General features: G+C 37.4%; 1 protein-coding gene across 1 annotated transcript in view; it reads right to left on the minus strand.

Annotated features, from left to right (window-relative positions):
- Positions 1-7,738: 7,738 nt before the first annotated feature.
- LOC138847739 (transmembrane protein 47) overlaps positions 7,739-27,647 on the minus strand; it is a 32,933-nt gene continuing 13,024 nt past the window's right edge. The window contains exons 2-3 of the mRNA XM_070067436.1: positions 23,642-23,782; positions 7,739-11,083 (exon numbers count right to left, since the gene is read on the minus strand). Coding sequence (XP_069923537.1) covers positions 10,905-11,083; positions 23,642-23,782 — 320 coding nt within the window. The 3' untranslated portion in view covers positions 7,739-10,904. The remainder of the gene's footprint in view (positions 11,084-23,641; positions 23,783-27,647) is intronic.

The raw sequence follows: 27,647 nt of genomic DNA on the forward strand, positions 1-27,647 counted from the left end.
ATGTGTCTAAGAGTTTGTTGAAGACCCAAGAAATTTATTTATTGTACAGTTAGTATGTATAGTGAAAGATCTAAAATAGCTCAGAGAAGGACCCACCACCTCACTGAAATTTTCTATCAGTTTTCTTCAGGTACCCTTCTTGCAATTACACCAGTTGTCAGAACCAGTCTTTTGTCCCATGTTCTAGATATTCTATGAGAAAAAAATCAGGGATGGGGTATTACACCAGTGGGTGCTTCTGGTGATGAATCAATTTGCCTTTAAGGCTTGGGACCATCTTCAGTCATACAGAATCACAGAAAAATATATGTCAAAGTTGAAATTCACATCAATCAATATAACTGTTTTTTTTAATTAAATAGAAAAAACACAACTTTCTCAAAGAGGATGCTTTACTTAGCCTATGAAAGGGAGCTGTACTGATGACAGATAATTTGATTGACTACAGTACTTTGCTCTAAGAAATAAGGAAAGGAAACCTAGCATATTATTTAAACATCTAAACACGTTTGTTTTCATTGCAAGAAAGAACTGTCCTTTCTTTTGAAGATGTTTATATATATCATAGGTGTACCTGAAATCAAAATACATATTGTACAAGTGGATTTTCATAAACAAGTCAGTCTTCTATGTAAAAAACAGATTGGCCTTCAGGAAAATACAATAGGAAGAAGTGGGTATATTTACTTCTCATCTCTTGTTTAACCCTCGACTGAATTGGGAGCACAAATGTGGAGATTAGGTCCTTGACCTTGGGTTCAGTGGTTTGTGCTTTTCTATAACTAGTTCTTTCATGTGTGTAGGCACTAAGTTAGAGAGTGATCAAAGAATAATTGCAACTATTAAGTTGACTTCCTTAAGTAGCCATGTAGGATAAGTCTCCAGAGGAACTGAATGAGTAGAATCTTCCACCCTAGTCAATTACTGTGCTTACTCCCACATGTACGGATTGTGCCTGGGCTTGATTCACCTAAGCCCAAAGTAGCACTGCAGTGAAGGCAAGAGAAATCCCAGTAGATAGTAGGTGTGTGGTGTTGGCTCTGAATTCCTCAAGTGAAGTCACAAGTACAATGAAACAAGCCAAGCTGACAGAACTAGCATTCTTGGAGATCACATGTGAATGATGCTCTCTTAGGGGCTAATGCAGTATGCTAATGTATTCTAGAGGTAACATGGGAAAGAAACTACTCTAAGTGATTTCAGAGATTCCAGGACACCTTTCATGCTGTCTAACAATTATTGATCTTTCCCTGTTAGCACATGATTTTGTCACTGGGAAAAGATGGGAGAGTTAACATTAAAATGTTTTCCCTTGTATTTACTGTGAATGAGACAACTAGGAGCAGTATTTGATGGAGATTCGAGAGTGTTGGTCATCCTACAGCAGGATGGGAAATTTATCAAGAAATCTTCATGTATTTTTCAATTCTTTTTGGAGAATCAACACAACCTGAATACTGAACCCTCTAACTAAAGGGTCTTTGTCAAGGTTCTCTCATATTCAATCTAAACTGGTTTAATCAAAACAGGAAAGTATTGGAAGGACAAAGTAATATTTCAAGGAACATAAGGAAGCTTGATCTTAATACTCCCTCTTCCTTTCTGGGTGCTACATGGTTCCTGTTGAGTATTTCTCTCCGTGTATCTGTTTCATTCCTTTAGTCCCCACGATTTGTTTTCTTTGCATCTCTGCACACACCCCAAAGCTCTAAAGTTTATTCATTTTATTACTAACTACACGCTGAGACCAATTCCAGATTAATGGCCAGGAGAAATAGAGGAGGCTGGCTTCAGGCAAGAACCTTCTTTCTTCTAATCATGTCTGGCTAGGGGGCCAAGATCATGTGGTGCAAATATTATTTCCTACCAAGTCTTCTGTTCTCAGATATTATGGGTGGAGCATAAACTCCAAAGGAATCACATCAACTGGTCAGATCTCTACCCCTTCTCATGCCTGCACAGTCTTATAGCTTGCAGTTATGACTAAATGGTAACACTTGAAAGACCCAAATATTTGAATGCTTTTGCTGTAGATATTTTTTCCCTAATCCTTACTCTGACTTCACTTTTGTATTTCCACAAATTGTGAGCAATTCTAAAAAAATGGTTCATTTTCAAAAGAGATACAAGCTACTCTAAGTATATAAATGTATGGCATCAAAACTAGCTCAACCTTTGGAAAACAGTGTATTACATGTGTTTCTCCCACCCTAACAGGACAATAGTTGCACTAACTTAACTGAAGCCAACCAATGCTTTTGGTTTAAAGTCTCAATTGTTGCCTCATCTTCTGAGCATTTCTGATTCAAATATGTCATGCAATCATTGGCAGCAGTAGGTTTCTAGGTCTTGAATCATACTTGAACTTCCAAAAGATCAAGTGCCTGGCTAAATATATAGCAATGTTTACTGACCTTCTGAGCCAGATAGTTAAAAAAAGAAAGAAAGAAAAGAAAAAGAAAAAGAAAAAGAAAAAGAAAAAGAAAAAGAAAAAGAAAAAAAGGAAAAACATTTTATCCAAGCCTGAAAAATGGGGGAAAGTAACTTAAAGCATTCCATGTCTTGGAAAGATACGTGCTAAATATTGAAGTTTGCACAGAGAAAGATTTGAGCAATGGACTTTCCAATATTATTCTTCATTATGAAGCATTTAAAATACTTAAAGTCTTTAGAGAATGTACCTGAAAATTATATATGAAAAACATTATGCCTCAGTAAGGATTTATTTATTATATCAAATTTAAGTCAAATATTTTCCAACTATAAACAGTATACATAGCTTGGAGTCAAATGCGAACAATTGTTTTCATGATTATGTTCAATATTTCACTACAACTTCCTTGCTTTTCTTCTTTCACATTTAACACATGCCATAAGTCTCAAATACAAAGGTAATTCAGGAAGCTAGTAGGAAATGCATATTACAGGGGCTGGCATTGTGGTGTAGTGGATTAAGCAGCTGCCTGTGATGCTGGTATTCTATATGGGCTCTGGTTGTGTCCTGGTTGCTCCACTTTTAATCCAGTTCCCTGATAATGCACCTGGGAAAGCAGTGGAAGATGGCCCAAGTACTTGAGCCCCTGCACCCACATGGGAGACGGAGATGAAGCTATTGGCTACTGGCTTCAGACTGGCCCAGCCTTGGCTGTTGCAGCCATTTATGGAATGAACCAATGCATGGGAGATCTGTTTCTGTCTCTGTCTCTCTTTGTAACTTTGACTTCCAAATAAATAATCTTTTTTTAAATGCATATTATGAAAAATTCATGCATGTGTTGCACTTTCTTTTTGCTTCCAAATTAACTTATCCTTTATTTTCCATGAATATTTGAAGTGTCATTACACTTAAAACAATCATAGTTACACGATGCTTAAGAAGAATCACTGAAAAGACAAAAGTTGAAGAACTTGTGTGTTATGTCAGGAGTGGCCATGTCACCCTTGAGCAGTGATGTGGACTAAAGGGACATACTCTCTAAAAATGTTTTTTTTTTCTTTTAATAACAAATATTATGCTCACTGTTTAGTTTCAACAATTTTTTAGATTTATTTATTTATTTATTTGAAAGTCAGAGTTACACAGAGAGAGGAGAGGCAGAAAGAGAGAGGTTTTCCATCTGATGGTTCACTCCCCAGATGGCTGCAACGGCCAGAGCTGCACTGATCCGAAGCCAGGAGCCAGGAGCTTCCTCCGGGTCTCCCTCTTGGGTGCAGGGGCCCAAGGACTTGGGCCATCTTGTACTGCTTTCCCAGGCTATAGCAGAGAGCTGGATTGGAAGTGGAACAGCGGGTCTTGAACCGGTGCCCATATGGAATGCCAGAGCTTCAGGCCAGGGATTTAACCTGCTGTGCCACAGCGCCGGCCCCTCTAAAAGTTTTGATAAAGTGAAAGTTTGCCTGGGAGAGGTCATCATGCATGGCAACAATTCATGTCTTTGTAGATAATAAACAGAATCAAAGACCAGCAATTTAGTATTTCTTCTACACTTAACGTTTAACAATTTAATTCCTCACTGATAACAATCTTAAGAGAAATGTTTCCTGATCAGGTTTAAGATTTCTTTGAAGTCTTCCTTGTGAGCCATTATTTTTGTTTAAAAATCAGATATGTTGTATGGATGATCGAGATTAATTTCTTTCTATACCTTTGTGATGATAAATTCAAAGCAAACTGCTGGACAGTTTTCAGTATCGTCATCTCATATATGTAATATTTTAACTCCACATCTGACTACATCTATAGTATAAGAAATGTCTTCAGGTCACCCTTAGATGCATCTTCATTCAGGCAAAAATTAGTACATATGTGTATGTATGTATATGTATGTGTCTGTGTGTGCTCGGGGGGATATAATTTTCTTCATTAATCCTTGTCACATGCAGAGTGAAATACTTAAGACTTCTGGTGGTTTGATTACATGATTTTCCAGTATTTCTTCCAAGCTTCTTTTATAATCATTACTTCTATGAAGTCATTCAACTTGAAAATAACTGCTTGCCAAGACCGAGTTTTTCTGGTGAACCACTCAACACAGCTTTAGTTTCACAAAGAACGCCATTCTTTGTGTTCTGTTAATCTTGGCTTAGAAACACTACATATTATCCTTTCCACGTGAACAGTTCAGCTCCTGTTCTTGCAGTTATATTCTGGAAAATAAGACTAACCACTGGAATATGCGTGAATCACCTATCTGGTGACTGTTTGAAAACAGATTTTCCAAGTATAGATATAGGGAATGTCTACCCAGGGTATCATTTAGTAGTTGTTAGAAGTGTGAGGACTTCTCCAACAGTACCCAAATCTATCTTATATAAGAAAAACTGCTAGCATTTTATTATGCAGGATTTTGTTACTTAGTCTGATTTTAACCTAAGTTGCTATGATACTGTATCCTAATGCTTGGCATAGAAGTTATTCAAATAAATTAGTGCTTTGTGTGAAAATTCTCCTAAGCACTTAATTCTATTTTTATTTGCTCTTTTAATCGTATTTAATATTGCACTTCTGAAAACCTTTTAACAGAAAGTCCTAACATGAACATTTGATAAATAATTTAGTTATTCAGTGAATCTGTCTACATAATACCAAATAATTTCACTATCAAATTATTTTCCAACCAAAATGACTTAAAAACCATTAAAATGGAACATTATGTTGACATAGCATGGACCTGACTTAATAAAGTAAACTGCTAACAGGCCATACAGCCATTATGGAAAAGCAAATTGAAATCGTTTTCCTGTTTCATGTTCACAGTGAAATCTAAAAGCAAAGGATTTTCCCTTGTCAAATCCTAGTGAAGCTATGTCTCCTTGTCTTCCAAATTCAGAGAAACTGGGTCATGGATAATTACAATACATGTTTGTAAAGATGATTTACTCATGAGAATTATGCATAAAAATGAAACACTTATACTGAAAATAGAATACATCAAATGAATATTACTCCATCAAATTAGAACATGAATATAAGGCCAATGAAAAGGAAGATTTCTAAAATGAGAGAAAAACTGAAAATGTTGAGTTTCTAACTTAAAATATGCATACTTTGGGAAGTTTGCTATTAAACATATTATAGACTTACAGATGTTTTACATTTTCTTTTAGCAGAAAAACCATACTAAGCCTCTCAAAATTTGAAGGTTCATTTGGGACACAAGAATGTCATTGTGATAAATGTATTTTAGAGTCAAACTGATTTTATCAACACAAGAAAGTCTGCTGAAATGCTTATGGTTCCATTTAAATTTTCAAGATTCTCTGTCATGACATACATAAAAGTGAATCTTATTGCATGTCTAATTTAAATTGCTTTTTAAGTATAGTCACTATATCACCAGAGGATGACAATGAATTTTGACTTTAATTCTATGAATTTCTTTACACACACGCACAGAGACATGTATACTTGAACACTCAGAATGCCTCTTTAATTAAAAAGGAGATAGTGGGGGCTGGCATTGTGGCATGGCAGGTTAAGCCGCCGCCTGTGACCCTGGCATCCCAAATAGATGCAGATCCGTTTCCTGGCTGCACCACCTCCGATCCAGCTCCCTGCTAATGTGCCTGGGAAGGCAGTGGAAGATGACCCCTGCACCTAAGCGGGAGACCTGGATGAAGTTCCTCCCTGGCTTTGGCCTGTCTCAGTCCTGGCCATTGTGGCCATTTGGTGAGTAAACCAGCAGATGGAAGCTCTCTCCCCCTAACTCTGCCTTTCAAGTAATTCTTTTTAAAACAGATAATGTAGGCAAACCTGCTTCAATGCACTCTGCAAACACTGAAAACTACATAAAAACAAAAATGCAGTATCAAATATTTATGCTACTACTGTTTGTAGTTAGTAGAGAGTAGGAAAAATATGAAGCTAACTGCATTTCCTTTCTGTGCATTTTAAAAGAGTTAAAAAACACACTTAAGGGGCTCTCACTGTGGCATAGTAGGCTATACCTCTGCCTGCAGCATTGGCGTCCCATATGGGTAGCCAGTTAGTGTCCTGGCTGCTGCTCTTCTGATCCAGCTCTCTGCTATTGCTTGGGAAAGTGGTAGAAGGCCCAAGTGCTTGGGCCCCTGCACCTGCGTGGGAGACCCGGAGGAAGCTCCTGGCTTATGATCAGCCCAGCTCCAGCTGTTGTGGCCATTTGGGGAGTGAACCAGCAAATGGAAAACCTTTTCCCCTGTCTCTCCCTCTCTCTGTAGCTCTACCTCTCAAATAAAATCTTAAAAAAAAAAAAAAAACCACATACATTTCATAGTATCTTTATTTAAATATCAATTATTCATATAACTCAGCTGCACTGGGTAGAAAGGATCTTGGAAACAGAATTTGAAATGAAAAATTATTTAAAAAATAATAAAATAAGCATGCCTAGGATGGATTTTAGCCTAATGGTTAAGATGCCAGTTAAGATGCTGAGCCTCACATTATAATACCTGGAGGTTTGCTTAAGTAGTTTGGTCTCTACCACCTACCTGGATTGAGTTCATGACACTGACCTCAGCCAAGCCCCAGTTACAGTGGAGTCTTAAGTGCTGTGCCAAATGCCTGCCCTTCAGATACATTATCTTGACTTTTCTCCATGTGTTGATTTTAGTCACACTTCTACTGAATAATGACTTCCTCTTATGAGTCCGTTTATATGAAATGCCTAAAATGGGCCAAACCATAGACAGGGAGTAGGTCAGTGGTATCCAGGGGCTAGGAGAAAGGGGTAAAAGGAAATGGGCCAATGAGTACAGGGTTTCCTTTTGGGGTGATGAAAATATTCAGGAATGACTGGTGATAGCTGCACAACTCTGAATGTAATAATAAAAAAGAACATCTGGGGGTTCAATACCCAGCTCTGACTCCTGATTCCAGCTTCTTGCTAATGCAGACCCTGGAAGGCTGCCACAAATGGCTCGAGTAACTGGGTTCCTGCTACCCAGATGGGAGAACTAGATTGATTTCCTGGCTGCTGGCATTTGCTCTAGCCAGTCCTGGCTGTTTTTGGCATTTAGGGAGTGAATTAGTGGATTGCAGCTCTCTCTCAGTCCTGGCTGTTTTTGGCATTTAGGGAGTGAATTAGTGGATTGCAGCTCTCTCTCTCTCTCAAATTTATAAGAATTTTTTTTAAAAAATTGATGTTTGTAAAATAAGCATATTTTAAACTGTATTTTCTAAATTACATATCTATGTATGTAATTTAGAAGTCTTGTCTAAAGGGTTTACACAATACAGAAGAGACAGAGTCATATCACATGAGTGAAACCACTTTTATTTTTATTTTTCCACATAGATAACTTCATGTCAACTACAAAAATCATGAAATGAAGAACTGGTTATGAAACTGCAAACTCAAAAGCACTGGAGTGATAAACATATTTCCCCCAGGTGACTGTTAAAAAAAAAAAGGAACCAGGATACCATGAATTCATATTTAAGTAGTAAATATGTCACATATTTTAAAATAATAAATATATAATAGCAGTAGAGAAACTAATAGCATAAAGAGTATGAAGTATATTTTATTTTTTAAGACAGATGAAATTTCTAGGCACAGTTTTAGGCATTAAAGAGGACACAGAGGCATAGGTTAGTGTGTGCTGCTCTGTACAAAAATACAGTCTGAATAAATTACATTGCTAGCCATACATTAGACATCACTTATCAGTCAGTTCATTGCATGTTTAATAATATACAGGTACATGCTAATCCATAATATATCATTTATATGTCAAACACATAGGCCTCTCTATATTTATGTCTTTAAAATTTACACATCGAACTTACAAAAGGCTAAATAGTTGTGCAAGAAATCCAAATAACTAGCCCTGCTGAGTACTTTATGCTACATGTATGTGTGTATATATCTCTAAGATACACAATGGTTTTGTGGCTAACGATTTTGCTTAAGAAAACAAACAAACCTAAAGCTGCAAAGACATAATGTTAGTGTAGGCGACAATTTCACTTGTGTTTATTCTGATAGACATAATAGTATTAACATGAGCAACAATCTTCATGTTGTATTGAGCTTGTTAGTAATGAAACACTTCCAAATATTAGTGATGGTAGTAAAACAGCATGGTTCACTTGGAAGAGAAAAAAGTGATGTAAGAAATCTACTTTTCAGTAAACTGCAAATATGTGTGCCTCAACCAATAACATTCTGTCATTTTCCAGGCTGTCATACTGACAGAGAATGAAAACATGATGAGACTCGAGATATGATACTGGTTTAAGAGCACGCTGCATCCTCTACTAGGACCAAGGAAAGTGCCTTATTGATATCAGCACCAAAGTACTATCCTTCCATTATTCAGGAATAAGGACACCTCACAACAGAGGGTGTTCAACAGCCAAAATCTCTATCCAAATATTGTATTTCTCATGCTGCTCTAACAATATACAATAAACTCTAAGACATTCTGCCCCAGATTTTACTATTTCTCCAGAGAATTGCTTCAAATGACCCTATAACACTAATATATTTCTGGAAAAATTTTACTCATAGTTTGTTATGATTATAGAATCATATACTTTTTAAAGGTTTCTCTCTGGATGAATTTAATCAATTTGTCTATCATTGCTAAAGTAAGAATAAACCTGATACTTAATATGTACTTTGTGATTCACAAGATAGGGGAGTGTTTTTTATCTTCTGAATATAAAATAGTTTCTTTTTTGGCTGTTGTTTTGGCAACCATTATTAAGACAAGCTGAAAGCAAAATTCAGCTTTTGGAGGTAAAGCGAATTACTAAATACTATTGATATGGTCCTGCTCTTAACAGATCAATATAATAGCATATAGGTAGGTTTTAAATGATTTTTCCAATGCTTCTTTCTGCAAGAGGGCCAAAACCAGAACACATTTAGTGTCTTTGTTAACAAAAATAATTATTTATAACTTTTATATTAGAACTGTATTTTATATAAAAATATGTTTATAATTAAACTATCCAAATTTGTATACTAAACAGAATCAACACAAGTTTGCAGTAAGAGATTAGTTGCAAACTTATTCCCTTTTATTGATATTTCCTTCCATTGGAACAGTCAGTAAATGATTCCCTTGACATAAACCCATCATAATTTTGTGTATAAATCATTTAGCCCATCAGTTAACTTCAGAGGACCAAGTGTTACCTGGATGAATTCTACTCCTCTACTGAGACATTTAGACATTTATATAAATCTATCACTATTCCATTTTTTTTAAATGAAGACATTTAAAATACCTGCAAAAAATAGCAGCCTTCTACTTTAATGACTTTCACACAAAATGATCATCCTAACTGCTACTCTCTTTTGAACTACCGTGCTTACAGAGGAATCATTAGTTTTCAGATTAACACCATTTCAATTTTTCTTCTTAGGCAATCCTATTAACACTTTCCAGTGAAACAGCGAAAAAGCTTTAAGGTGTATATACTTTTGTATGGTAAATAAATGTGAATACCAATCTAAGCCTCTTAACAACAAATACAAGGTTAGTGTTCAAACCACTTCACTAGAGCAAATATTAATTTTATGTATAATAGGCAAATGTATGTGGAGAGTTAGGGAACAACATCTTACCATATCCTAATGGCTCACTTTCTATAAAAATATTTAAGTTCCTTACATACGCACAACTGTTTGCTGCAATGTTTGGTAAACAATTTAAAGGGTACAAAAGCAACTCACGCATATTTCTTTCTGGTTGCCCCAGGGAAAGCAGAGACCCTCAATTTTCTTCCATTCTGGATAGGGCTGAGGCACAATTTCTAACCACATAATGAAAAACATATGTTTCTACGTCTTGACTCCCTTCCCAGGGAGATGCTGATTGCCAAAGCATAATCTCCCATTAAAGAGAGTATTCTTGAAGGTAGAATGTGTACTATTAACCAGTTATATTCATAACTCCCATTAGATGCTGAAGGGCAGTTCACTTTTCAAGAGCTCACTCAAGCAAATAACCAACAGCCAATGTAGTCATTGGATGGGATAAGCAGGTGATAAGGGCTCTAAGAGTAGAATCCTTGTCAGTACAAAGAAACTTCTAAATGTTGCTTATGCCAGCTGCTCCCCTGCAGGCAACATGAGGCTCAGGCAATTCGCATTCCATCTAAGTTCCTCACAATGGTTGCTGTCTTATAGACCCTTCACTTGTCAAGAAAAATGACATGAATATATTGGACGTTTGCAGCATTTGCCTATGTCTAATCAGCTCTCTTAATTTGCACAAGTCCCTAAAATGGATGTAAATGCTGGTTATGATGTTGACAGCCAAAAGGCAAAGGACATTAAATCAACTGAGCAAACTGCTTGATGTTCCACAAGTGTTTTAGAAAACTGAGTTAGAAAAGATGCAGATGTAATCCTTTTGTTGACTGTTTTTTTCTTTTTCTTCTTTTTCCCCCAAATCTGAGACTATTGGTTCTAGTAGTAATCTTCATAGTTCTTAGGGTTCAGGCAATAAAGGATGGCACCCCCAAACGAAAATATAGTTGCACCCCAGGCCAGGCCATAACCCCAATTGAACTCATGGTAAATTTTCAAGCTCACAGTTTCAATGAACTTGATTGGGTAAAGGACCAGGCTGCAAACCTGTAAAACAACTGAAAGAAAAGCAAACCAAAATTAGAAAATGCTATTTACAGGAAATAAAATTACATAAACATTTAAACTTACATAAGTATAAAAATTACTTTTTAACCAAATAAACATAAAATCCAAACAATGCTTATTCTAGATGACATATTAAAATATTAACAATGCTTTTGTTCAAACATTATTTTATAATTCAATAAGAATTACCCTATTAATTAGTAAATTAGTAGTACCATTGATGAAATAAATAGTGCAATATAATTTATGAGCATACAAAGTAGTGATTCTCACCTTAAAAACATACATAATTATTACTATTTTGGCAAGTAGTACTAGTTAAGCTAAACTGTTCTGCTAAACTGTTCTACTATACAAAACCTGTTAGTGGCTCCTCAAGAATGCTGTCTCCAATGCTAATTAAAATCCTTGTTATTTATTCATGCTCTTAAGGAACTGAGGAATTTGAATTCATTTCTACTGATGAAACTGATCAGTGTTTAAGTAATGCTGTTGTTGCTGTTTCCCAATATTATCAAATTCATCCCATATTCTAGAAATTCCTACCTTGATGTCTGCTAATTCATAAAATCACAGAAAAATGCATTTAGGAGAAAAGCTTATTTTGGTGCAAAAATTTTGAATTCCATGCATATGTTGGGTCTTCAAGAAACCCATGCAAATTGTGTACTATTGAAAAAAATGCATGGATTAGTATTTTTTGCACCAAAATAGTCCTTTTATTCCATTATCTGTGAACATTCTGAAGTACCTTTGCATTACTCTGATCTAAAACCACTTTCAATCTTTTCCTCTCATCCCTTTTATGCCCTCTTTAAAAACAGGTTCAAATGCCATCACTGTCAAAAAGTCACAGCTAACTACACCCTTCCTATTACATCTAACAGTGTTTACATAGCTATTTTCCACTTATTTTTTTAAAGATTTATTTATTTATTTGAAAGTCAGAGTTACACAGAGAAGAGGGGGGGGGGGAGGGGGAGAGGAAGGGAGAGAGAGGTCTTCCATCTAATGGTTCAGTCTCCAGATGGCCACAATGGCCGGAGCTGCGCTGATCCGAAGCCAGGAGCTTCCTCCGGGTCTCCCACATGAGTACAGGGGCCCAAGGACTTGGGCCATCTTGTATTGCTTTCCCAGGCCATAGCAGAGAGCTGGATCAGAAGTGGAGCAGCCAGGTCTTGAACTGGCGCCCATATGGGATGCCAGCGCTTCAGGCCAGGGCATTAACCCACTGCGCCACAGCGCCGGCCCCTCCACTTACTTTTAAAAAAGAATTATGTTGATAGTTATGGGAGATACTGATACTGGAAAACCTACTTAATAGTGGCTACAACAGAGTGCAAAACTCTGCTCTTATTTCCTGGTTAGATCTTAGTTCCTGATACTGGAAAACGTATTCAATGATGACAACAGAGTGCAAAACTCTGCTCTTATTTCCTAGTTAGATCATAGTTCATAGTTAGGGCTAAGGAGAAATGTCATAGGTCATATGTAAAACACACCAATTGGTGGCGCCGCGGCTCACTAGGCTAATCCTCCACCTGCGGCACCGGAACTCTGGGTTCTAGTCCCGGTTGGGGCGCTGGTTCTGTCCCAGTTGCTCCTCTTCCAGTCCAGCTCTCTGCTGTGGCCCGGGAAGGCAGTGGAGGATGGCCCAAGTGCTTGGGCCCTGCACCTGCATGGGTGACCAGGAGGAAGCACCTGGCTCCTGGCTTCAGATCGGCGTAGCGTCGGCCATAGTGGCCATTTGGGGGGTGAACCAACAGAAGGAAGACCTTTCTCTCTCTCTAACTTTGCCTGTCAATAATAAATTAATTTAAAAAAACCAATTAAAATAAAATGAACTAATTAATAAGGGAAGATTGCTTCAACCATATAAATTATCTTCATATTTATCTTGTGGATATTATATGGGAAACACTGGATTACATGAGATGATGTCTTTCACCTAAATGCCTAACATCCTATTAGATCAATTATTATATAGTTTGTATTTTATTTAAATTGATTTAACAAGAATTAATGGGATGTATCTGACTCATTCTCTACTATCTAATAGCTTCCACTGTTTATAAGAAATACAGTCTTCTTCCTAAATTTATGGGATGTGTGTGTATGTATATATGTGTATATATATGTATATATACATATGTGTATATATATATGGGGTTGACAAACTACAAAATCTGGTCTGCTGATTTTTTTTTTAAATTTTGTTTAATAAATGTGAATTTACAAAGTGCAACTTGTGTATTGTTGTGGCTCCCCCCCAACCTCCCTCCCTCCCTCCCGCGGCCCTCCCCTCTCCCACTCCCTCTCCCATCCTGCCATTCATTGAGTTTCATTTTCAATTACCTTCATATACAGAAGATCAACTTAGTATACACTAAGCAAGGATTTCAACAGGCTGCCCTCACACAACGAACAAGGTATAGGGTATTGTTCGACTAGTAGTGTTGTCTTTAAGTTTCATAGTAAAACACATTAAGGACAGAGATCCTACGTGGGGAGCATGTACCCAGTGACCCCCGTTGTTGATTTAACAATTGGCACTCTTATTTATGATGTCCTGCTGATTATTTTTGAAAATGTTTTATTGGAACACAGTCATGTTCATTCATTTATGCACTGTCCACACTACAACGGCAGAACTGAGTGGTTGTGACAGAAACCACATGGCTCACAGAGCCAAAAGTATTTATTATCTGGTACTTTAAAAAACAAAGTTTGCCAATCCTTGATATATTAAGTAAATTTTTAGTTTTAAAAGGCTGTTTAATTCATCTTAAAATTAATGCAAATTCCTGAAGTGTAAGAAAAAATGCGAACAAACAAGGAATAGGAGAGAATACACTGACAGTGTAAAAAGTAAAATATAGTTTTGATACAGTTTATTATATATTTTTAAAAGAGCAATAGGACAGTTTGTTTACTTCAACTGGAATTTTATGCTTTAAAATCTACTCAAATCTATTCTCAGCACCTGTAAAAGATCTTAATTACCAATAGGATGAACCTTCTTGGATAGTCTGGCATTAGACAGACGAACTACTATAAACTCTAGAGGGTACGATTCCTCAAAATCATTTCTACAAGGCTATGACCAGGGGGTCAAGGGATCTACCTGGAAGCAGATATGAAAAGGATCCTACAATCTGTATGCACACAGCTCAACCCTGCTCTGCGCCAGCACTTGCCTGCCATACTTTCCAGTTACTGTTGAGAGCAGATGGAAAAATATTTAATGTAGAAGGAGAATCTCTTGACATCCAAATAGAAATCACACCTTATTTGCAGCTTAAATTTCTTATACAAAGTTTTAGGTTGTTGTCAGGACTCGGCTGATAGCATATTATATAACACCACACTTCATTTATTTCTAGCCACTAAGTGTTAAAATGTATAGTAATTAAGAAAACATTCAGCAGGATCTGTGCCTCTGTGAAGGAAAGGGAGTTTTCATATTTTAAATGCCTTAAAACTAATAGGAAGTCAATTATTATCAACCATGAATTACAGGAAAAGAAATTCTGAAGTTACCAAGTTACACATACTAGTGTTTCTATATTCTCCTTAGGTTTCTTTACATTAGTAGCTACTCAAATCATGGCTGATTCTGCAGCGTATGACTGAAATACCAATGTGATGTAGGTAGAGTAATTCACTTACTCATTCAACAAAATCATCTGCTCAATAAATATTTGAATGTTTCTGAAGTGATATACCTTAAGACACTACTGGTAACAAAGGGACTTAAGTTGCTCTTCACATGGGTAGGCAGTTATTAGTAAATATATATATATAATATATATATATGGAATAGAATGGGAGATATTGCTATGAGACATGAAAATCCAACAAAGTAGGATAAGGCAGGGATGAAGGCTGCTTGTTTGGATCAATAACGAGAGATCTCTCAGGGTAGGAGACATTTGAGCTCAGACATGAATGGACTGGGGGCAAAGGTCAACCTAGAGTGGAGTGAGCATTCCAAGTGGAGGACACAGGCACTACAAAACTCCTGACACAAGTGCAGATCTGGTGTACTGGAATATCAGGGAGGTCCCTGTGGTTGCAGTACACAGGGCAAGGAGGGTGTGGCATAAGACAAGCCTTGAAGATCCAGCACAGATCTTGTTCACAGCTCATGTTATCATTAGATAGCCTTGTGAATCATGATTAGGGGTCTAGATTTTCTTCTAAGTGTGATAGGTAGCTGCTAAAGGAGTTAGAGCAGAGAAGTAGTAACCAACCTGAGTAATATTCTTTTAAAAGAATGCACTGCTGCTTTTGTGAACCCGCCAGTCCCTGCAGTGAGGTGGTTACCTAGGCAGCTTTCTAATCTTCATTTCAATATGTTTTATTTAGCAAATATTTGGCCACCACGGTATAACAACATAATTTTCCTACAGTGGAAAAGTGAAAATACAACTCAATTAGGTTCCACTGGCATACTCTTCTGAACAGCTTTCTTAGACCTTTATTGTGTTGGAGCCAAATGAAAATTACCCTAAAATGTTTTACACCTCTTAATTATTTTACTCTCTTTTGAATCACAGAGAAAAAATGCGTGTAATAGCAAAACTGAGAAAAATATTTTGCATTTGTAAATAATTTTCTTCATTTAATAAACCACAGGAATGCAGGTAAACATGCTTTCTTGTCTTTATTAATGCTGCATAGGGGTAAAAACCCTAAAAGTTCACAAGCCAAGAAAACATCACCATACTATATTTCTTTTTTCTTTTCTTTTCTCTTTTTTTTTTTTTTTTTTGACAGGCAGAGTGGATATTGAGAGAGAGAGACAGAGAGAAAGGTCTTCCTTTTGCCGTTGGTTCACCCTCCAATGGCCGCCACGGCCGGCGTGCTGTGGCCGGCGCACCGCGCTGATCCGAAGGCAGGAGCCAGGTGCTTCTCCTGGTCTCCCATGGGGTGCAGGGCCCAAGCACCTGGGCCATCCTCCACTGCCTTCCCAGGCCACAGCAGAGAGCTGGCCTGGAAGAGGGGCAACCGGAACAGAATCCGGTGCCCCGACGGGGACTAGAACCCAGTGTGCAGGCGCCGCTAAGTGGAGGATTAGCCTATTGAGCCATGGTGCCAGCCAACTATACTATATTTCTACTTTACCACAAACAGTGGAACTCTGCCTGTGGTATTATTTTCTTTGCTCTCCTTAAGACACAACAGAAATTGTGCAGCATTTCAAAATTCAAAGGGAGTTTGGGGTTCATTTTATGCACTTTCTAGTTTTTTGAAAAGAGGAAATGAAACTACTTGCCAGGAAATTGTGCTCTTAGAGGCATTCTAGGAACATACAGAATTACTATTTCCCATGTTTTCTCTAGTTTGCAGGGGATATTTTCAATATTAAAATATTCAATATTTTCTTCGAAGGAGTATATTTCAATCGTTCAAAACACATTTATTTATTGAGTACAATGTGTTGTAGGTGAAGGGGATAAGACAGGCAGGACATCATTTTTGTCCTTCGATATTTCATACTCTGATGGTGGAGAAAGACATATAGATAGTTACAAATCAATGCGTTCACCACTAGGAGAGGCATGTTTACTTATAATCTATTGAACACTCTATTTACTTAGCTCCGATGATGTGTCAAAGACCAACTCTGCTCACAGAGAGAAAGAGGACATCAATGATGAAGAAGCAACATTTCAATTTGTTTTTTCTTTTTTTAATATTTGTTTGAAAGGCATAATTAGAGCAAGTGAGAGTGCTTCCATTCAGTGATTGAATCCCTAGGAAGCAGCAGCAGTTTGTATAGATTTTAGAGGTATAAGGGGAAGTGCCTGTTGGCAAGTCACATGGGTGGAATGAAGAATTTGGTATATAAACACATCAGCTCCCCTGTCCATCAAGTGAGATAACTCTTGAGGTGTGTGTTCCACACTGGGTTCCAGAGTTTCTCCAAGATGCTATAGCTGCTTTGAGTGAAAAATGAGTTGAAGATGTTCCTTTCATAAGCTGTCTTCTTATCCTTGTCTCATTTTCCTTATCCATTACCACATTGCTGCTTTTATCTCCCAATAAAGTATCTGTGCTTGATTCCTTGCCTGAGGGTCTGCTTCTAAGGAAACCAAAGTGGCAAATGACAAGTGTAGATGCATATTTCAGAAACAGACCTTGTGTGTTTCAATGCAAGATAGACTGAAAGAAGACATCAGGAAGGATAACCTGAGAAGTGGAATTTGGAGTCGGGGGTGGGGGGTAGGGGGTGGGAGAATATAGGGGAAGACTGGTGGAGTTGGTGTCAGTTTGCATCTGGTTACCTGTGTATGGTAATGACTTAGGTGGCAATGGTGGGAAAGAAAGTTTAGGGAATATAAAAAAATGGCTGGGGCCAGTGCTGTGGCACTGTGGGTTAAAGCCTCTGCCTGCAGTGCTGGCATCCCAAACAGGTGCCAGTTCAAGTCCCGGCCGCTCTACTTCCAATACAGTTCTCTGCTAGGGTCCGGGAAAGCAATAGAAGATGGCCCAAGTGCTTGGGCCCCTGCACCCTTGTGGGAGACCTGGAAGAAGCTCCTGGCTCCTGGCTTTGGATCAGCTCAGCTCCGGCCATTGTGGTCATTTTGGGTGAGTGAATCAGCAGATCAAAGAACCACCCCCCACCTTCCTCCCCGGGCTCTACCTCTCTAACTCTCTCAAATAAATAAAATAAATCCTTAAAAAATGGCTATCAGGGAAGAACTATGTAATAAGATTCTAGGAAAGAGGAAAGAGTCACACATTTTAAGCAAGATTAACATAAAAAAAAAGTAGGTAAAGGTCAAGTTTGGGAACTGAGATGTTCTACTTGAGGAAGTTTCAACTAAGGCAATAATGGTGGTATAGGAAAAGAAGACACAAACTAAGGAGTTGATTGAAAGGCCTTACTGGCCAATCTCTAAATACAGAATTTACATAAAGAAAGTGACAGTCTGGAATTAAAAAACACTTGCCCATGAATGATTAATATGGTGCTACAAAATTACTTATTTTATAACTACTAAAAGTAATAGTACAAAATTAATTATTGGGGAGTAATACTGTAGATTATTCTAGCCAAAGGCTAGTTTGAATCTACTACGTCGAAAATAACATGGAATCTGAAGATTTGTGACCGGAACTCTAGTTTTAAATCTAAGCTGGCTGTCTCTAAAATCTAAGAGTCAAAATGACTCCTGCAGAGCAGGTGCTTGGCTTAGTGGTTAAGCTGTCAGTTTCGACGTCTGTATCCCATACCGGAGTGCCTCTGTTGGAGTCCTAGCTCCACTCTCAATTCCAGCTTCCTGCTATTAATGTACTCTTGGAGGCAGTGAGTCATGGCTCAAGTAACTGGATCTCTGCCTCACACATGGGAGACCTGAACTGAGTTTGTGACTACTGGCTTGGCTTTGCTGGCTCAGCCTTGGGCATTACATGCCTCGGAGGAGTGAACCAGCAGATGGGAGATTGCTTGTACCTCTCTGACTCTCCAAAACAAAACAAAACAAAACAAAACAAAACAAAACAAAAAACCCGCCTCCAGTCATCTCACTGTAACTTGTAGGATGGTATAAGAACTGTAAACACAAGCCTCTAGTTAGAAATGGGAATGAGTCACAGGACTCTGAAAAAGAAATCACCATTTTTCATAAACACTCATTTAGAGGAGGCTTTTTGCAGACATAATAGAAAGGAAGCATCTTTAATCATACAACAAATGAGGATTCTGTTATTTAAAATATGAACTATCAAACACTGGACATTTTCTGCAATTTATATTAAAGGACTTGGGAGAGAAGGAATTATTCATCCTAAGTCTCTGTGAGAGTGTAAGTCCTTAGTGAGGCGAACTAGATGCAATGATCAGAATTACATCATATTATCTATCATTGTCAGCTACACAAAAAGAAAGAGGGTGTAGCCCACTGTATCAGAAACATGCACAGCTTTCCTTATGTGCTATGGCTCAGTCATGCTGCACTGATTAGCCTGTGGTCTCTGTGACATCTCAAGATGCTGATTCCTTTCAGGTATTACTTCTGAGAGATGGAATAGCTCAAGTTAAAGTTTAGACTCCAACTGTAGGGCACAGTTGGCAGTTGAATTAAAAATCAAGCCCGATTCTGCTCTGGTTTTTCTCTATGTGATATATACCCAAGTAAAGATGACTCATGAACCCTCATTTGGGCTTTCAGCCTTTCAAACCTGAGCTCTGCAACTTCCTAGTTGGAAAACCCTGAGAAATAAGCTAACTTTCCTGAGTTGGCTTTTTCAAATGTGAGTGTATTTTTAAAAAATTCATAAAGAGGAGGATTAAAAAATAAGGTTTCTGGGCCGGCGCCGCGGCTCAACAGGCTAATCCTCTGCCTAGCGGTGCCGGCACACCGGGTTCTAGTCCCGGTTGGGGCGCCGGATTCTGTCCCGGTTGCCCCTCTTCCAGGCCAGCTCTCTGCTATGGCCAGGGAGTGCAGTGGAGGATGGCCCAAGTCCTTGGGCCCTGCACCCCATGGAAGACCAGGAGAAGTACCTGGCTCCTGCCTTCGGATCAGCACAGTGCGCCGGCTGCAGCCCGCCAGACGCTGTGGCCATTGGAGGGTGAACCAATGGCAATGGAAGACCTTTCTCTCTGTCTCTCTCTGTCTCTCTCTCTCACTGTCCACTCTGTCAAAAAAATAAAAAAATAAAAAAAAAATAAGGTTTCTTTTGGTACAAAAGAATTTAGAATCCAAGCATACAAGGGGTCTTTACAGAAAACTATTCATCGATTTCAAAATTCTTTTGCACCCAAATAAACTTATCTTTTAATTCCATTTTTCACAAATTGTTCAAGGTACTCTTGTACCTATTTTGAAGAATGTTGTATAAGAGATAGTGTGTGTTAAATATCTGGCACTGTAGCACATGCTAGATGCTTGATTAATTAATCAAATTAATCATCAGTTCTCTATAAAAACCCTTAGGGTTTATTATCTAAATAGCAAGAGTATAGTTGCATGCTGTAGGTATCACATATATATATATATACATATATTTAAATATAAATTAATTTAAAAGATTTATTTGCTTATTTATTTGAAAGGCGAAGTGACAGAGAGCAAGACCAGGAGAGAGAGAGAGAGAGAGAAGTTTTCCATCTGCTGGTTCACTCCCCAAGTGGCTGTAAAAGCCAGGGCTAGGCCAGCCCAAAGCCAGGAGCCCAAAATTCCATCTTGGTTTCCAATATGGATGGCAATGGCCCAAGTTCTTGGTCCATCATCCACTGCCTTCCTAGGTACATTGGCAGGGAGTTGTATCAGAAGCAGAGCATCCAGGACTTGAACCAGTTATATGGAATGCCAGTGTTTCAAGGCGCAGTTTAATCCACTCTGAAATAATGCTTGCCCCAGACACCTGAAATATTTGTTAAATAAATGAAAAGTATACAAAAATGAAAAAAACATGTTTTGATTACTATTACTTTTTAGAACTATTTTGGTCATAGCTTTGTGGTCATGTGAAACTTACTCTTTCATAAATCCCAGAGAAGCATGGCCTAAAAAACCCTGAATTAGTTCTTCAAATGCCTGTTTTTCTCCACTAGATTATGAGCCACATGCCTTAGTCATTTTACCACCACTAATTCAAAATGTATTTACTCAGTGCATATGAATACTAGGCACAGCACATGGTACTAAATTAACTAAGCATATAGTCCTGGGTAGGGATGTTTCCAAGTGGTAGTGTTATGTCTGTTTTGACTTTATGCATTACATGTTTCAGAAAGGAAAAAAAAACTTGGTTGAGATAGATAACATTCTTTTTGTGTGAACACCAAGATAATTGTTGTCACAAGGCTTGATGTTATTTAGAGAAGAAAACATTTTGAGAGGAAAAAATGCAAAGCATTTTCAAGTACACCAATATAAGTAAAAAAGGGAAATGGCTCCATTTACAAAGAATCACTAAACTGAATTATAAGTGAGATAAGCCTACTACTCAAGTGTATATTGTATATTTACTAAGAAGCAAACTAAATAAACAGTCCTAACTTTAGCTAGTATTGTTTGCAGTAGGCAGATTTTCCAACTTTGCTAATCTAAAGTCTAAATTAATAATGGATCACTATGTGTAATAAATATCTATTCCAGATATCAGCTACAGGCAACTCCTTAATGGTTTTTGCAAATGGGAGAGAGAAGCCTTTCTAAGTTTTACTCTGCTTATATGCAAAGTGAATAGTAAACTAATCATTATTTCAAAGCAAGCTTCTATAATCACCATGTCAAAGGAGAATGAATTGAATTAAATCTTAGAATATGTACATTTTTAAACTATAGCAGTCTAATGTTCATTTTAGGTCTCAGCGGGTAGAACAACACTACATGAATTTTGCTGTGTGGATACCTTTCATTATTTTATAATTTACTAATATTTATGGTAGCTATAGCTAAATCAAAACCCTTATTTTGGCCAAACACATTACCATTTAGCTAATGTTCATTTACAATACATTTTCTAGTATAACCAGTACTTATTTTCACATTTCCATAATTGTATTAAATGTGGAAAAATATAGTATTTTAAATAAAAATACTTGAAACTTCCAGTTATTATTTGAAGTATGTTTATAATAGGTCATTTCAATAATGGATGTTTTTCATAGATTCTGCATATACCATTATGCAGTAAGTTAAAGGCTAAATGGGATAGTAACTAGGTATGCACAACAATATTGAATATTTATAATAAATGACCACAGTATCACTGTATCATCCTAAAATGAGAGGTATCTATGTATTCTAAAAAATATTCAAAATAGAACTCCAGTTTTAAATTGCATATCATTTCAGAATGATTTATCAAGAAATTATTCTATTTCAATTGATTTCTAACCATGATGTTAATAAATCATAGCTGAACAAACTCATACTAAATTAAAAGTCTGTTTATTCTAAAAATAGAAAAAGTGCCATAATAAATTCATGAACCAAGAAGTAAACTAAAGACTGCCTACACAATCTTTAGGGAATCTTTATGTATTAAGTCATTAAATGGCCCATGAGAGCAATAAAATGACGCTGTGGTCACTTTCTTAAGGCTCCAAAATATTTTTGTAGCCATGTTCTCTACTGTATTAGAAAGAATCGTGGTGATATGTTAGCCACCTTCTCAAATGTCCTAATATAATGTTTAATTTAAACTATAATAGGCATTCAAGTGAGGGAACAGGTAGTGAATGGACCACTGGTTTATGACTCAGTAGCTTTCCAGTCGCAGCTCTGCCAGTAACAAATCACTCAAAAGATGAAGTAGATTTCTTCAGTCCTGTAGACTTTCATATTTATGGCAGCTCTAATCTCAGCAGTCTTCAAGGGTATAAGGAGAAGCATACAGGAAAAGCTGCCACATGTGATGCTGGCATCCCATATGGGTGCCAGTTTGTGTACCGGCTGCTCCACTTCTGACCCAGCTCCCTGCTAATGGCCTGGGAATGCAGTGGAAGATGCCCAAGTGCTTGGGCCCCTGCATCCACGTGGGAGACCAGAGTAAAGCTCTTGGCTTTGGCCTGGCCCAGTCCTGGCTGTTACAGCCGTTTGGGGAATGAACAGAGGATGGAAGATCTCTTTCTCTCTGTAATCAATCTTAAATAAACAGGAAAAAAGATGCAAACAGACAGCAGGGGGCAGCACAACACTTCTGATTTTATATTTTCAGTTCAAACTACGGTTTAAAGCCTGAGAAATTCCATCTATTCCAATCTTTAAACAGCTTTTAAAAATCTATCTAACAGTCTAGATGGTTCTGTCAGTGTTTTCATTACTGAAAGTCACAAGGGCTTATTTTGCAGTTTTCTAATCAGATAAGACTGACAAGGTAAATTGAAGGCATCACAAGATTTCAATTTGAGTCAAAAAGAAAAACATATTCAAGGATGTTTTTATAAGTAAAAATTAAAACTCACATCAAATAATGGACTGGACTTTTGGTCTCCAAGCCCCTTTTCTCAATAGCTATCTTTAGTTTATCTTGATTGATATTTTAATCCATTCTATGGTTTATAGAATGATTATTAAATTATTAACATATACTTGACCTCATATTATTCTGTCTGGTGGTTCAAGTTATATGTCATAATTTTTCAGCATAACTATGTTTATTTACAAAGAGATGTATGCCTTTAAAGGTACACATTCTGAATTCTTTTTTTAATTTTTATGTCAGAATAAAATGTTGTTTTAAGATCAGCAAGGGTCAGTAAAGAGGTGGAAAAAACTAGATGTAAAAAAGAATGTTGGTAAATACATCTGCTGCAATCCCTAAGGCACTAGCCCTGTCATGATGCATTATTTATTCATGCTTTAGTTAGAAATTTAGAGATTGCCACTGTATTCTGTGAAATGCTTAACACACTGAAAACAGCTAATATGATATAAACCTTTAGCCAATTTGCCTTAAAATATAACAAATGACTCTCAATTTTTATGTAATGCAGCAAACACATACTGCTTCTGTATGAAGAGAGGAGAGTAGTAGAAAGGTTCATGAAACATTAATATCATTTCAAAAGTAATGAATACATTTACCTGCTGCAAAAAGCATGACAGCAACAGGTCTGTAGAAGCGTCTTCGAGATCCCACGCAGATAGAAATCAAACCCACCAGGAATGCAATGAGAATGATGGCAGCACCGCCCAAGAGTAAAGCCAGAGTAGCAATCTGCCAATCTGGAAAGAAAAAAGAAAGGCACTGCCATGAAGCAGTGAGTCCTCAAAGAAATCAACAGAGCTATGCCTCCGCAGCCTGCACCTTGCTGTAGCTCAACAGATGTGACTTTACTGCAGGCTAAGCATCCTTTGGGGTTTGAAATGTTTTGCAACAAAAATGAATAGAAATGTCATTATTCAGAAAAGTCTCCTATGTTAAGCCTAGGAGATCATTTTTAGACCAGGGGTTTGCCTCACTTTTCATACAAGGACTCTATTAAGCATTTAGTTAAAATTTGTATTGAGCTATAATGTTTTTGAATCTGAAGTAGAAAGGTTGATGAATTTATATATATTTATGCATCAATGTAACCATCATCCAGGTTAAGATACAGGACATTTCCATCACCCAGAAAGTTCCCTACTGCCCCTTCTCAGTCAATAACCACTCTTTCAGCCAGGCTACTGAGGACACCTATCTCCATATATTAGTTTAGTTTTGCCTGCTCTTAAACTTCATGTACATGGTGTGAGTTCTTTTGTTTCTGGCTTTTTGTCTCTCACATTCATCCATGTTGTTGTATGTGGCAGTATTGCTTTTTAAAAATTGTTTTCCCTTCTTGGAAAGCTTTCCTTCATCTCAAAATCCCACAAGTTTTGAGGCATTTGGTGTAGCAGTTAAAAGACATGGGAGTGCCTGGGTTTGAGTCTTGGCTCCACTCTGACTCTTGATTCCTGCTTAAGCACACCCTGGGAGGCAGCAGATGATGGTTCAAGTAGTTTGGTCCAAGTACTTGGGTCCCTACCACCCACCCACCCATGCACCCGCCCCCCAACAAATATACATATGGTCAAAGTTTTTATTTGCTTCCCTTCCCACTAAACAACTCCTCCAGCAAATTATTTGAGATTCGTTGTTTATGTTTTCCTCTTCTATTTCATTGCAATCTCACTGTCATATTTATCACCACAGGGATGGTTCTCATATAGGTTTTCCCTGAAAGCCAAAATGGACTCTAAATGGCTGCTTGGCTCTTTTTTCTTCCTGCAGGGCAGAAGCAAGCATATATTGACCACTTATTGAGTACAGACCTCCGTACAGGGAAGCCTCAAAAGCATCTCACGTGAAAACTTCACTGGAAGGCAGTTGTCATCTTATAAAATAAAGATATCAAAATGGTATAACAGAACACTGCTCTATTTTCCATTCATTAGGACAGAATGTTCTCTCTGAAGAAACCAAGAGAATCTATGAAAGTACAATATGCAGGTTAGGAAGCAGAACATAAAATGGTCCTGCGGGGAGTAGTGCTCTTCACTGGGGGTTGTTTGAAAGTCCCAAGCTGCCTCTCCTGGCTCAGTATAAGGTGAAGGAAATGTAAGCAGATTTTAATCTATTGTTAACCTGTAATATATTCTATCCTGAACCCAGGATTCATGGTATTTTGATGCTTCCCTCTGAAATTATCCCTCCAGGAAGCTTCTAAAGTGCACCCTTTGGCATCATGGAATAAAAGCTAAGTGGAAGAACCTACAATACCCTAAAATTTTCTTCTTCTATTTATACTTTATATCCCTGACTTAAGCATTTTCTTCTACATCTTTTCCTTCTGAGAAATTCATTGGCACTCAACTAGAACTTGCACTGCAATCAGGAAACAAATAAACAAGGGGAAAATAGAACAAATCCACACTTCTTAAAATATAAAGATGAATCACAAAAAATGTGGAAAGCATTTTTTATGCCATCTATTTGTAACAAAGCTATATAACTTCAAACAAAATTATAACTGGCTTTCAACTAGAAGTTAAAAGGACAACCACACTATGGCTTTTTATCCTGTAGCAGCATGTTGCTTTGAATTAAAAAGTGAAAAGAATAATCCTCATACTTGGAAGTCTCTAAATTTCTTTAGAAGAGGTTATATGTAACAAAATTATATCGCATTTTGCCATAATAAAAATCCTTCTGAAAACTTGTGTAAGTTGAAATTTTTGAATTTAAAAAAAAAATCAAAGTTTAAATATATCAAACTCTTCAGGGTAAAAAGAACACAAAAAAAATCTATCCATATATTCATTAATCAAATATCTTGACTGCTTGATTATAAGGCCCTACATTAAATATTTTCTGAGTGGACTATTAATTTCATAAAATTATTACTGCTTTTAGCAACTTGCTAAGATTTATTCATTTACTTGAAAGGCAGAGTGACAGAGAGAGAGAGAGAGACACACACACACACACACGCACACACACATGCACACACACACAAAGAGATCATACACCTGCAAGTTCACTCCCCAAATGGCCTCAACAGCTGGAGCTGGGCCAGGACAAAGCTAGTTGTCCAGAACTGAATCTGAGTTTCCCACAGGGGTGGGGGTAGGGGCACCCAAGTACTTGGGACATCCCCCACTGCCTTCTGAGGTGCTTTAGCAAGTGCTGGATCACAAGTGCAGCAGGTAGGATGCAAACTGGCACTCTGATACAGGATACCAGCATTGCAAGCGGCAGCCTTCACAACTCTCTAATTATTGTATATAAATATGAATTTTAAAGTATTGGCTTTGTTTACCTGAAAATACAAGTGAATATCCACCCATTTAAAAACTGTCTTAAAAATAATTCATTGCTTGGGGCCGGCGCAGTGGTACAGAGTTTTAAAGCCCAGCCTGCAGCGCTGGCATCCCATTTGGGCGCCAGTTCAAGTCCTGGCTGCTCCACTTCTGATCCAGCTCTCTGCTGTGGTCTGGGAAAGCAGTGGAGGATGGCCCAAGTGCTTGGGCCCCTGTACCCGCATGGGAGACCTGGAAGAAGCTCCTGGCTCCTGGCTTCAGATCAGCTCAGCTCTGGCTGCTGCAGCCATCTGGGGAGTAAACCAGTGGATGGAAGACCTCTCTCTGGTTCTACCTCTCTCTGTAACTCTTTCAAATAAATAAAATAAATTTAAAAAATAGATTACTTTTCCCAATAAAGCTCTTTCCTATAGCTGAATAAGCTTAAAATGCCACACAACTATTTCCACTTCCAACCCAAAACGAAACAGGAATTAGTTTTGATCACCTTCTCTGTTAAATATCCTCAAGGAATAGCTAAAACGTGTTTGTTAGCATTTTGTACATAGACTAAGAAAAAAATGAGCAAACTTTCCTTTTATTAATGGTAAGATAATAAATATTTGTAGCTTTGTGGGTCATGCTCTGTTGTACATAGTTAAATCTGTCATGTATTGTGAAAACATATGTAAGCAATATATAAAATGACTATGTCCCAATAAAACTATCTGCAAAAACAAGTGGGCTGGTATTGACCCTGAGCTATGCTGCTGATAGCTGGTCTATACCTTATACACACTGTCAAATGTTAAACATCTTTTTCCAAGATAAAAGCCTCTAAAATAATAAAAAAAAATCACACAATGAAGTCAATTTGATAAGCAACACAGGAGTGCAAAGTGATCCTTATCAAATACAGTAACAGAAAAGTGCAAAAAATTCTCATCTCACATAACACTGAGTTTCCTCAAAATAGTAATATTTTATTTTATATGGAAAACCAATAAAATGCAATAGAAGTCACCAAGAGAATAACAGTTATTAAAAGGGACTAGAACTTAATTAGGAAAGAAATTTCTTGTAGCACAGGAAATACTTCCAAGAAGTAGATGAATACAACCAATTCTAGATTTTATCTAAATATCCTTTTATGTTTAGTCACTCAGTTGTGGCTAATGAGAAAGATATGCTAGACATAAAATTGACAAGGAGAGTCGTCAGCATCACCACTCTAGTGATATTGCTACACCCTTCCCTTTGGTTCACAACCAGAGATGTGCCTGCCCAAACAGAAAAAAATATATATTTTCTGAGATGAGAAACTAGG

The sequence above is a fragment of the Oryctolagus cuniculus genome, chromosome X, assembly GCF_964237555.1.
Source record: "Oryctolagus cuniculus chromosome X, mOryCun1.1, whole genome shotgun sequence".
NCBI classification, from domain to species: domain Eukaryota; kingdom Metazoa; phylum Chordata; class Mammalia; order Lagomorpha; family Leporidae; genus Oryctolagus; species Oryctolagus cuniculus.